Source organism: Cherax quadricarinatus, unplaced genomic scaffold (genome assembly GCF_038502225.1).
Source record: "Cherax quadricarinatus isolate ZL_2023a unplaced genomic scaffold, ASM3850222v1 Contig3, whole genome shotgun sequence".
Classification (NCBI taxonomy): domain Eukaryota; kingdom Metazoa; phylum Arthropoda; class Malacostraca; order Decapoda; family Parastacidae; genus Cherax; species Cherax quadricarinatus.
The window spans coordinates 245,896-255,385 of record NW_027195029.1 but is presented as its reverse complement, the minus strand read 5'-3'; the positions used below and the strand labels follow the sequence as shown (position 1 = coordinate 255,385).

General features: G+C 42.5%; 1 protein-coding gene across 6 annotated transcripts in view; it reads right to left on the bottom strand.

Annotated features, from left to right (window-relative positions):
- Positions 1–6,961: 6,961 nt before the first annotated feature.
- Positions 6,962–9,490, bottom strand: part of LOC128704504 (DNA ligase 1-like) — a 40,022-nt gene continuing 37,493 nt past the window's right edge. For all 6 annotated transcript variants that reach the window (XM_070079673.1, XM_070079671.1, XM_070079672.1 and 3 more), the window contains one exon: positions 6,962–8,676. In XM_070079673.1, coding sequence (XP_069935774.1) covers positions 8,379–8,676 — 298 coding nt within the window. In that variant the 3' untranslated portion in view covers positions 6,962–8,378. The remainder of the gene's footprint in view (positions 8,677–9,490) is intronic.

Here is a 9,490-nt window from a genome sequence, read left to right as displayed (position 1 = left end):
GAAATTTGGGATGTTTGTGTGAGGTATCCGGTAAATGGCACCGATTGTTATAGGCGTCTTAAGGTTTTTTACAGTTAAATTAGCAAAAATGTATTCTCCATATTCATCACTACAGCAAGTGGTGGTAATACAAGATAATTGGTTAGAGTAATAGATTGCAATACCACCCCCAACTTGGTTTGTTCTGCAGTTGTGAATTGCTGTGTATCCTGGTAGAGGGTAGATATCTATTGTGTCCTGCTTAAGCCAGGTCTCAGTAAGAATAATGCAGGAGAAGGGTGTCTTTAGTGATTCAAGGAGTGCTAGGAGGTCATCATAGTGTTTGCTTAAGGACCTGATGTTGTAGTTAAGTACTGATAGACTTTTAGCATTGTTTAGGATAGTGGTGGCTTGTGATGCTGTGTAATAAAGGCAGTTACTTTCCAATAGGTTTTGATTGGGTGTCAGATTATGGAGGTTTATATCAGGGTCAACGTGATCAATCATCTTCTAGGTTTAAATTATGGTTATTTATATCCTGAGTTGTGTGTTGAGTTCTAGTACTGATATCTGTAGTGGTGGGAAGTTTGGACAAGTATATAGCTAGAGTATTTTGGTCATGTAGGGTATAGTCACTACTACACATAATGAAGTTGATGTTGTCTGTGTGTTGTGCTGGAATGAACTAAAGTACAACTAGGTATAAACTAGTAATATAAAAATACAAATTAAAAATAGAACAAGACTCTCACTTGTAATTGCACTAAGGTCTAATAATGACTTTTGTGGAGTCTATGTTTTGAGCTAGAGTGAGCTAAAGTACAATAGGTTTAATCTAATAATATAAAAATACAAATTAAAAATAGCACTAGTCTCTCACTAGTAATTGCACTATGGTCTAATATAGTGAATTTGGTATTGACTATGTATTGAGTTAGAATGAGCTATGGTACAACTGAATTTAATCTAATAATATAAAAATACAAATTAAAAATAGCACAAGTCTCTCACTAGTAATTGCACTATGGTCTAATATAATGACTTGAGTATTGACTATAGTGCAACTGTGTTTAATCTAATAATATAATAAAGGCACAAGTCTCTCAATTGTAATTGCACTAAGGTCTTATATAAGTTGTTTACAAGAATTAGAGTATAATTAGATTTAAATTGACAGGATAAAATACACAAATTAAGGTAGCTAAAGAATAATAAAAAGAATGATAAAAATAAAAATGGCAATGACTTGGTTATAATATGCTAGTAAGATGGTAGACAGGATAATATAAAAGTTGTAGTTGGAAATACTAGGTTAAAAAAGTATGGAATAAAAATGGTCAATAAAAGAAGTTTACAATAAGTTTGATCAATATAGTTTAAAGTAAAATTGGGCAATAATAGGGATTTAGAATAAAATTGGGCAATTGAGTATTTTTTAAAGTGAGGTAGAATTATTGAAGACAAGTTATGGTTAGTTTATAATAAAATAAGATGGAACAGTGATGTGGTAAGTTGTAAAAAAGGAGATAGATTCTGTAGATATTTAATACAATTAAGACTATGAGGTAGAATGGTCGTTGAATACAACAATGACAATCAAAAGTAGTTGGGGTATTAGAATTTTAGGGGGGCACAAATATATGACAATATAACACTAACGGTGGACTGTGGGTATTATGTGCACTTTATTATCTGCACTTACGTAAGCTTCCATTCCAATGTTCTACTTATGTATGTTATAATGTTCAATTGTTGTGTACTTTGACATTGTATAGAATCAGCCCAAGCCGTATACCTGCCGTCTCTAGTTTGTATTAGTTGTATGTCGGGACGACATACGTTAGCGTCGCCGAGCTCTCAGTAGTAGTACCAGTTCCTAGTAACCAGTTACCAGTAACCAGTGTACCAGTAGATGACTCACTACCAACCGTCTGTGTGAATCATTGACTGTATTCATATTGCTGCTGACCACAGCAGGATTTCAAACACCCTCACCCGTAGGCACTATGGGTCAGTCTTAGTTAGGCAGCAGAGAGAGACAGGTCGGCTGTTGGCGCTTCCCATACTTCCCGATATATATTATACGTACTACCAGCCTACGTGAGTATTCTTACCCCATCCACGTATCGAAAACCCACATGACACATACACTGACACACACACAAGTGAAGGGGCGGGGTCAAGAGCTATGACACGACCCCTGCAGCCACACATAGGTGATTACACACAGTGATAGACTTCATACATATTAACATGTTTATTACCATTAACTAGGTTTAAGATTAACAATATATTGTGTTAGATAACAAGATGATAACTAACCCTCTAACCTGGGTTAGTAACCCAGGTTAAAGGATTAGTAACCTGGGTTAGTAACCCAGGTTAAAGGCTTAGTAACCTCGGTTAGTAACCCAGATTAAAGGATTAGTAACCTGGGTTAGTAACCCAGGTTAAAGGATTAGTAACCTGGGTTAGTAACCCAGATTAGTAAGGGTTATTAGTAACCTGGGTTAGTAACCCAGGTTAAAGGATTAGTAACCTGGGTTAGTAACCCAGGTTAAAGGCTTAGTAACCTGGGTTAGTAACCCAGGTTAAAGGATTAGTAACCTGGGTTAGTAACCCAGGTTAAAGGATTAGTAACCTGGGTTAGTAACCCAGGTTAAAGGATTAGTAACCTGGGTTAGTAACCCAGGTTAAAGGATTAGTAACCTGGGTTAGTAACCCAGGTTAAAGGATTAGTAACCTGGGTTAGTAACCCAGGTTAAAGGATTAGTAACCTGGGTTAGTAACCCAGGTTAAAGGCTTAGTAACCTGGGTTAGTAACCCAGGTTAGAGGCTTAGTAACCTGGGTTAGTAACCCAGGTTAGTAACCCACACCAGTCACCTGACACCCAGGTACCTACTTACTGCTAGGTGAAAAGTGACAGCAGGTGTTAGTAGACTAACATCCAGGTACCTACTTACTGCTAGGTAAACAGTGACAGCAGGTGTTAGTAGACTAACACCCAGGTACCTACTTACTGCTAGGTGAACAGTGACAGCAGGTGTTAGTAGACTAACACCCAGGTACCTACTTACTGCTAGGTGAACAGTGACAGCAGGTGTTAGTAGACTAACACCCAGGTACTTACTTACTGCTAGGTGAACAGTGACAGCAGGTGTTAGTAGACTAACACCCAGGTACTTACTTACTGCTAGGTGAACAGTGACAGCAGGTGTTAGTAGACTAACATTCAGGTACCTACTTACTGCTAGGTGAACAGTGACAGAAGGTGTTAGTAGACTAACATCCAGGTACCTACTTACTGCTAGGTGAACAGTGACAGCAGGTGTTAGTAGACTAACACCCAGGTACCTACTTACTGCTAGGTGAACAGTGACAGCAGGTGTTAGTAGACTAACACCCAGGTACCTACTTACTGCTAGGTGAACAGTGACAGCAGGTGTTAGTAGACTAACACCCAGGTACCTACTTACTGCTAGGTGAACAGTGACAGCAGGTGTTAGTAGACTAACACCCAGGTACCTACTTACTGCTAGGTGAACAGTGACAGCAGGTGTTAGTAGACTAACACCCAGGTACCTACTTACTGCTAGGTGAACAGTGACAGCAGGTGTTAGTAGACTAACACCCAGGTACCTACTTACTTCTAGGTGAACAGTGACAGCAGGTGTTAGTAGACTAACACCCAGGTACCTACTTACTGCTAGGTGAACAGTGACAGCAAGACAACAGACAGTAATCTGGATGTCTGTGAGAGGTATCATATATTTAGCAGATGTTAGCATATATTGTACTTAAAACTAACATATATTAATACATGGTATTAATACAAAAAATACCATCGTGGAAAATGGGAAAAAATCTGAGCGCTTTCACGTGCTTACATGCACATCTTCAGAGGAACAGGAAGAAGTGATAAGAAAAATATAATGGATACAGGCTAGCGATTGCTAGCGCACTCAGCTCACACTCTGGGGTCTGTGGTTTGATCCCCGGTATGGGTGGAAACACTGGGACATGTTTCCTTAAGACACCTGCTGTCCCTATTCACCTAGCAGTAAAATAGGTATCTGGGCGTTAGTGAACTGGTGTGGGTGGCATCCTGGGACAAAACTGACGTAATTCTGCATAACAAAGATCTTTGTATACAGTAGTATGTCACCTATGGTCTGTATACCTTGTACATGTACTGGTAGAAATAAAAAAATATTATTAGTAGTAGTAGTATTGTGGCTAATGCCAGAGAATTACTTCCCTGTAATTCTACACTACAAGGAATTACTGTGGATTCACGTCACATTACTCTTGAAGCAGAACATATTATAAGTTGTGTTCTGGAATGTATAAACTTGACAGCCTTTTATTCTGAATATTGTTCATAATTTTAAAGGTGTGTGTTCTTTGTGTGTTCTTTGTGTGTTCTGTGTGTGTTCTATGTGTATTCTTTGTGTGTTCTATGTGTGTTCTTTGTGTGTTCTATGTGTGTTCTTTGTGTGTTCTTTGTGTGTTCTATGTCAGGCAAACAATATAACTTGGTGTTCAACAAATGTATGCCAGGGTTAGGTTTGTGAGGGGACAGGTTTGTGTGAAGTGTTGTCACCTTCTCTTAGGTGGTGCAACCTTCTCTCAGGTGGTGTAACCTTCTCTGAGGTGGTGTAACCTTCTCTCAGGTGTTGCCACCTTCTCTGAGGTGGTGTAACCTTCTCTCAGGTGTTGCCACCTTCTCTGAGGTGGTGTAACCTTCTCTCAGGGTGGTGTCACCTTCTCTGAGGTGGTGTCACCTTCTCTGAGGTGGTGTAACCTTCTCTGAGGTGGTGTAACCTTCTCTGAGGTGGTGTAACCTTCTCTGAGGTGGTGTAACCTTCTGTGAGGTGGTGTAACCTTCTTTGAGGTGGTGTAACCTTCTGTGAGGTGGTGTAACCTTCTCTGAGGTGGTGTAACCTTCTCTGAGATGGTGTAACCTTCTGTGAGGTGGTGTAACCTTCTGTGAGGTGGTGTAACCTTCTCTGAGGTGGTGTAACCTTCTGTGAGGTGGTGTAACCTTCTTTGAGGTGGTGTAACCTTCTGTGAGGTGGTGTAACCTTCTGTGAGGTGGTGTAACCTTCTGTGAGGTGGTGTAACCTTCTCTGAGGTGGTGTAACCTTCTGTGAGGTGGTGTAACCTTCTGTGAGGTGGTGTAACCTTCTCTGAGGTGGTGTAACCTTCTGTGAGGTGGTGTAACCTTCTCTGAGGTGGTGTAACCTTCTCTGAGGTAGTGTAACCTTCTCTGAGGTGGTGTAACCTTCTCTGAGGTGGTGTAACCTTCTCTGAGGTGGTGTAACCTTCTCTGAGGTGGTGTAACCTTCTCTGAGGTGGTGTAACCTTCTCTGAGGTGGTGTAACCTTCTCTGAGGTGGTGTAACCTTCTCTGAGGTGGTGTAACCTTCTCTGAGGTGGTGTAACCTTCTCTGAGGTGGTGTAACCTTCTATGAGGTGGTGTAACCTTCTCTGAGGTGGTGTAACCTTCTCTGAGGTGGTGTAACCTTCTCTGAGGTGGTGTAACCTTCTCTGAGGTGGTGTAACCTTCTCTGAGGTGGTGTAACCTTCTATGAGGTGGTGTAACCTTCTCTGAGGTGGTGTAACCTTCTCTGAGGTGGTGTAACCTTCTATGAGGTGGTGTAACCTTCTCTGAGGTGGTGTAACCTTCTCTGAGGTGGTGTAACCTTCTCTGAGGTGGTGTAACCTTCTCTCAGGTGGTGTAACCTTCTCTCAGGTGGTGTAACCTTCTCTCAGGTGGTATAACCTTCTCTTAGGTGGTGTAACCTTCTCTGAGGTGGTGTAATCTTCTCTCAGGTGGTGTAACCTTCTCCCAGGTGGTGTAACCTTCTCCCAGGTGGTGTAACCTTGTCTCAGGTGGTGTAACCTTCTCCCAGGTGGTGTAACCTTCTCTCAGGTGGTGTAACCTTCTCCCAGGTGTTGTCACCTTCTCTGAGGTATTATCACCTCCTCTCAGGTGTTATCACCTCCTCTGAGGTGTTGTCACCTTCTCTGAGGTGTTACCACCTTCTCTGAGGTGTTACCACCTTCTCTGAGGTGTTATCACCTCCTCTGAGGTGTTGTCACCTTCTCTGAGGTGTTATCACCTCCTCTGAGGTGTTACCACCTTCTCTGAGGTGTTACCACCTTCTCTGAGGTGTTACCACCTTCTCTGAGGTGTTACCACCTTCTCTGAGGTGTTACCACCTTCTCTGAGGTGTTATCACCTCCTCTGAGGTGTTGTCACCTTCTCTGAGGTGTTACCACCTTCTCTGAGGTGTTACCACCTTCTCTGAGGTGTTGTCACCTTCTCTGAGGTGTTATCACCTCCTCTGAGGTGTTGTCACCTTCTCTGAGGTGTTATCACCTCCTCTGAGGTGTTACCACCTTCTCTGAGGTGTTACCACCTTCTCTGAGGTGTTACCACCTTCTCTGAGGTGTTATCACCTCACCTTCTCTGAGAGAGGTGAGAGGTGTTGTCACCTCAATATTTATCACCTCCTCTGAGGTGTTGTCACCTTCTCTGAGGTGTTACCACCTTCTCTGAGGTGTTACCACCTTCTCTGAGGTGTTACTTCAGGTGTTAAAGGTCGTAAGGTGGAGGTGTTATCTAACGCGACGGTCTGGAGTTTTGAGACTCTGACCGCGGGTTCTAACCCCACCCGTGGTATGTTTTGTTTACCATGTGTATTCTGCCCATTAATAAAGTATATATATAACATATAAATTGTTCAAATTCCATTATTTGAAATATTCATTTATACTTCATATCGTAATTAATTTACTGTAATTTTTACTAGTGAATATATCATTAGTAAGTTAATTTTCAGCTGCCCATAATGCTCAGCATACAAGGTGCTTGGGCATGTATACCCAACTATAATTCCTTGTGCAACTATGTACCATGTCTAAATAAAGTATTGTATTGTATTGTATTATATTGGGGAGGTAGGAGAAGAAAATATTCAAACAGCTCCAGGGAGAACCTTGTTCACCCTGAGGTACGTTTATTGTCTTCTGAGGTTGAGGATCCCCAGTGAAGTTCCTCACGTGCTACCTTCTTACCTTCTTATATTATATATATATATATATATATATATATATATATATATATATATATATAGACATGCCAGGTACTGTGTTAATCGTAGTTACGACAAACTGCCTTATTATATAGAGATGACCTTTATGAGAAGACTGACTGTACGGTCTGTGTACCACTGATCAGAATGTATGCCCTGTGTAAGGGGGCATCCTATATGTCAAGCTTGTCACAGCAGTAAGGGGACATCCTATATGTCAATCTTGTCACAGCAGTAAGGGGACATCCTATATATCAAGCTTGTCACAGCAGTAAGGGGACATCCTGAAAGTCAAGCTTGTCACAGCAGTAAGGGGACATCCTGAAAGTCAAGCTTGTCACAGCAGTAAGGGGACATCCTGAAAGTCAAGCTTCTCACAGCAGTAAGGGGACATCCTGAAAGTCAAGCTTGTCAAAGCAGTAAGGAGACATCCTGAAAGTCAAGCTTGTCACAGCAGTAAGGGGACATCCTGAAAGTCAAGCTTGTCACAGCAGTAAGGGGACATCCTGAAAGTCAAGCTTGTCACAGCAGTAAGGGGACATCCTGAAAGTCAAGCTTGTCACAGCAGTAAGGAGACATCCTGAAAGTCAAGCTTGTCACAGCAGTAAGGGGACATCCTGAAAGTCAAGCTTGTCACAGCAGTAAGGGGACATCCTGAAAGTCAAGCTTGTCACAGCAGGAGAGAAAACTGCCACAAGGACACAGAGATCAGTTAAGCTGCCAGATAATCTTACAGCATCTAGGATGTAGGTAAAACAGGTGACATCCTAGGAGTGTGACTATGTTGATCAGGATGGAGTCTGATTGCCTCTCAGGGCCGGCCTTGTATGGCCCCTACGGTTGTAGCGCTTACCCATGATGTTAAATATGAATAATGAAACTGATGTGATGTAGATGGTGAAATATTGATTACTGGTTTAATTAAGGTCAGTGTATTGTGGCCTGGTGGTTAACGCTCTCGCTTCACACGGTGAGGGCCTGGGTTCGATTCCCAGCCAGAGTAGAAACATTGGACGTGTTTCTTTCCACCTGTTGTCTATGTTCCCCATCAGTAAAATGGGTACCTGGGTGTTAGTCGACTGGTGTGGGTCGCATCCTGGGACACTGACCTAAGGAGGCCTGGTCACAGACCGGGCCGCGGGGGCGTTGACCCCCGGAACTCTCTCCAGGTAAACTCCAGGTAAACATAAGAGAACAGTAACACATTGCTTGTTTAATGAATATTGTTGAGAGTGTTGCAGAAGTGTTGTTGCATTAAGGTCATCTGTGTTGCAGGTGTTGCTAGCTGAGATAGGAGAACTATGTAGGTAGCCGCTGTAGAAGAATTTCGATAAGTTTCTTTGCTTTGTTGTCGTCGTCGAGTCCTCCAGCTATAAGCTCGAGGTGACCTTGTATGAGAGCCATTCTCTCTTTCCTATCTTTGTTCTCCTTCTCCTTGTTCTTTAGCTTCTTCTCTGTCAGCTCCAGTTGTTCTTGTAACTGACGTACCCTCTGGTGAAGCTGTGCAGTGTCTCCACTAGTTTTGAGAAGAGCTTTGTAGCACTGAGTGTTGATATGTTTCAGAGTCTTGAGTTCTTGTCGTAAATCTTCGATCTGTCTGTAAATATTTAAGATATTACGTGAGAAGCCATGACGTTATGTTAACGTTATATGTAAGTCATCCTGGTACCACCAGTGATGTGTATATCCTGGTACCACCAGTGATGCTGTGTACATCCTGGTACCACCAGTGATGTGTATATCCTGGTACCACCAGTGATGTGTATATCCTGGTACCACCAGTGATGTGTATATCCTGGTACCACCAGTGATGTGTATATCCTGGTACCACCAGTGATGTGTATATCCTGGTACCACCAGTGATGCTGTGTACATCCTGGTACCACCAGTGATGTGTACATCCTGGTACCACCAGTGATGTGTATATCCTGGTACCACCAGTGATGTGTATATCCTGGTACCACCAGTGATGTGTATATCCTGGTACCACCAGTGATGCTGTGTACATCCTGGTACCACCAGTGATGTGTATATCTTGGTACCACCAGTGATGTGTACATCCTGGTACCACCAGTGATGTGTATATCCTGGTACCACCAGTGATGTGTATATCCTGGTACCACCAGTGATGTGTATATCCTGGTACCACCAGTGATGTGTACATCCTGGTACCACCAGTGATGTGTATATCCTGGTACCACCAGTGATGTGTACATCCTGGTACTACCAGTGATGTGTATATCCTGGTACCACCAGTGATGTGTATATCCTGGTACCACCAGTGATGTGTACATCCTGGTACCACCAGTGATGTGCATATCCTGGTACCACCAGTGATGTGTATATCCTGGTACCACCAGTGATGTGTACATCCTGGTACCACCAGTGATGTGTATATCATGGTACCACCA